This window comes from Gavialis gangeticus, unplaced genomic scaffold, assembly GCF_001723915.1.
Source record: "Gavialis gangeticus isolate Ggan-Ray unplaced genomic scaffold, GavGan_comp1, whole genome shotgun sequence".
Lineage (NCBI taxonomy): Eukaryota > Metazoa > Chordata > Crocodylia > Gavialidae > Gavialis > Gavialis gangeticus.
The window spans coordinates 68,655,624-68,657,415 of NW_017729024.1; the positions used below are offsets into that span (position 1 = coordinate 68,655,624).

Here is a 1,792-nt window from a genome sequence, read left to right on the forward strand (position 1 = left end):
TCGATTTGGGACAGTGATTCGAATCACCAAATCGAATCACTGTCCCCCGAATCGGCCAAATCCGAATCCAAAACAAATACTAGCCGCTTCGCGCAGGCCTAATAAGCAAGCTTGTTGGCAGAAGAAAAATACTTAGGGAAACCTCTTCAGCCATTCCTAACACAGTATTGTTGTTCACAGTCGTACATTTAGACCACAGTTTGCAACCACAACAATGTAGCAGGTGGCTAGCTATTTTCACTTGCAAGGTTTCAATTGAAGGTTGACTTCTCTGTGTGTTGTACAGTTTGGTTTCAAGAAATTAATTTCTTCCTGTCTAGGAATACGGTATTTCCAATGCTGAAAAATTAGAGATTGCCAAAGGATACTGTACTCCTCTAGTTAGGAAAATTCGTTCAGACCTTCAGAGAACTCAAGATGACGATACAGTAAACAAACTCCACCCTCTGTAAGTTTTTAATGTTTTTTGCATACATATGTGAAGTTTTGTTATTTCTGTTGACTAAAATTAAATGTTTATAACTTGCATATTTGAAATGCTTTTAGACACATGCTATCTAAACAGTAAAACTAATTACTTAACTGTGTCTAATTAAAAAAATGTCTGCTATGATATCTAATGTAGGCACATCTAAATGCCTTATGATTCACTGACCAAGATTTTCCTGATTTTCTCATTTTAGGTACTCTAGAGGTGTTATGTCTCCAGAACGTCACGTTCGCACTCGATTATATTTCACCAGCGAGAGTCATGTCCACTCTCTACTATCAATCCTTCGATATGGTGCCTTATGTGATGCAAGTTGAACATTTTTATGTTGGAGCAAATGCTGTGATAAAAGGAACCTAAGGAAATTGTGCCCAGAACCAATTAAAAATAAATAGGCATTAGGTGCCCAGCTCCTCTAGGCTTCTATGAAAATTTCAACCTAATTTCTGTTCCAATATATTAGAAAACATTCACATTTGTATTATGCACTCAGGTCATCTGGGAACTCTTTGGTTTAGTAGAAAAATACAAGGGAAAATATTTTAAGGTTACTTTTAGTGCAACTTCTAATGCATGGTAATTTCCAGGCAGAGACTTGCATTTGAACTCTTCAGTTCCTCCTACATAGGTAAAACTTTAAGATCACCTAATTATAGTTTAGATACCAACATGAATGATTTGCCTCAGTTTCCAGTAGGTCAGCAGTGGTGATTTATGGGAGCCAAAGCAAGAATGGTTAATGGGAATGAGGCTATCTGAAGGAAAATTATCACAGCTGAGGCAACAGTAAACCTTATCACTTAATGAATTCAAGTTGAGGGAACTAGTTATTCTTTATCCCAGAATTTTGTAAGAACTGGCACATAAAATTAGTAGGTTAGATAGCAGCGATATTTTTAATGATCCAAATGCAACATTACCCACTTTAGATTTAATGCTTCTTCATCCAGGGCTAATGCTGGAGTAAGCATACTGCCTTTGAACATTCTCAGCTCATTCACCTGCAACAATTAAAACCTAGCTGCTGCCCTCTCAAAACATTCCCTTTTGGAAAGGGCTTCAAGCATTTCTGTGCCTTTGCTTTAATAGGCTGCAAAGCTTTAGAACAAATTTTGAAGGGGAGGTTATTAGGGAGGTAAGTGGAAATGTGGTTTAAAAAACCCCAAACAAATAAAACAGGCCCCCAACTTAGATTTTGTCAGACTAATTGATTGTGTAGATGAGCGGTGCTCAAACTTTGGAACCTATGGGACAGGTGAATGGCATGGAACTAGGCTGCTGGCCATATTGTGCCCCGCACAG

General features: G+C 37.9%; 1 protein-coding gene across 13 annotated transcripts in view; it reads left to right on the forward strand.

The window, feature by feature from the left end:
- PPIP5K2 (diphosphoinositol pentakisphosphate kinase 2) overlaps nucleotides 1–1,792 on the forward strand; it is a 120,909-nt gene that overhangs the window by 75,512 nt on the left and 43,605 nt on the right. For all 13 annotated transcript variants that reach the window (XM_019517221.1, XM_019517220.1, XM_019517219.1 and 10 more), the window contains 2 exons: nucleotides 321–448; nucleotides 684–798. In XM_019517221.1, the coding sequence (XP_019372766.1) occupies nucleotides 321–448; nucleotides 684–798 (243 nt within the window). The remainder of the gene's footprint in view (nucleotides 1–320; nucleotides 449–683; nucleotides 799–1,792) is intronic.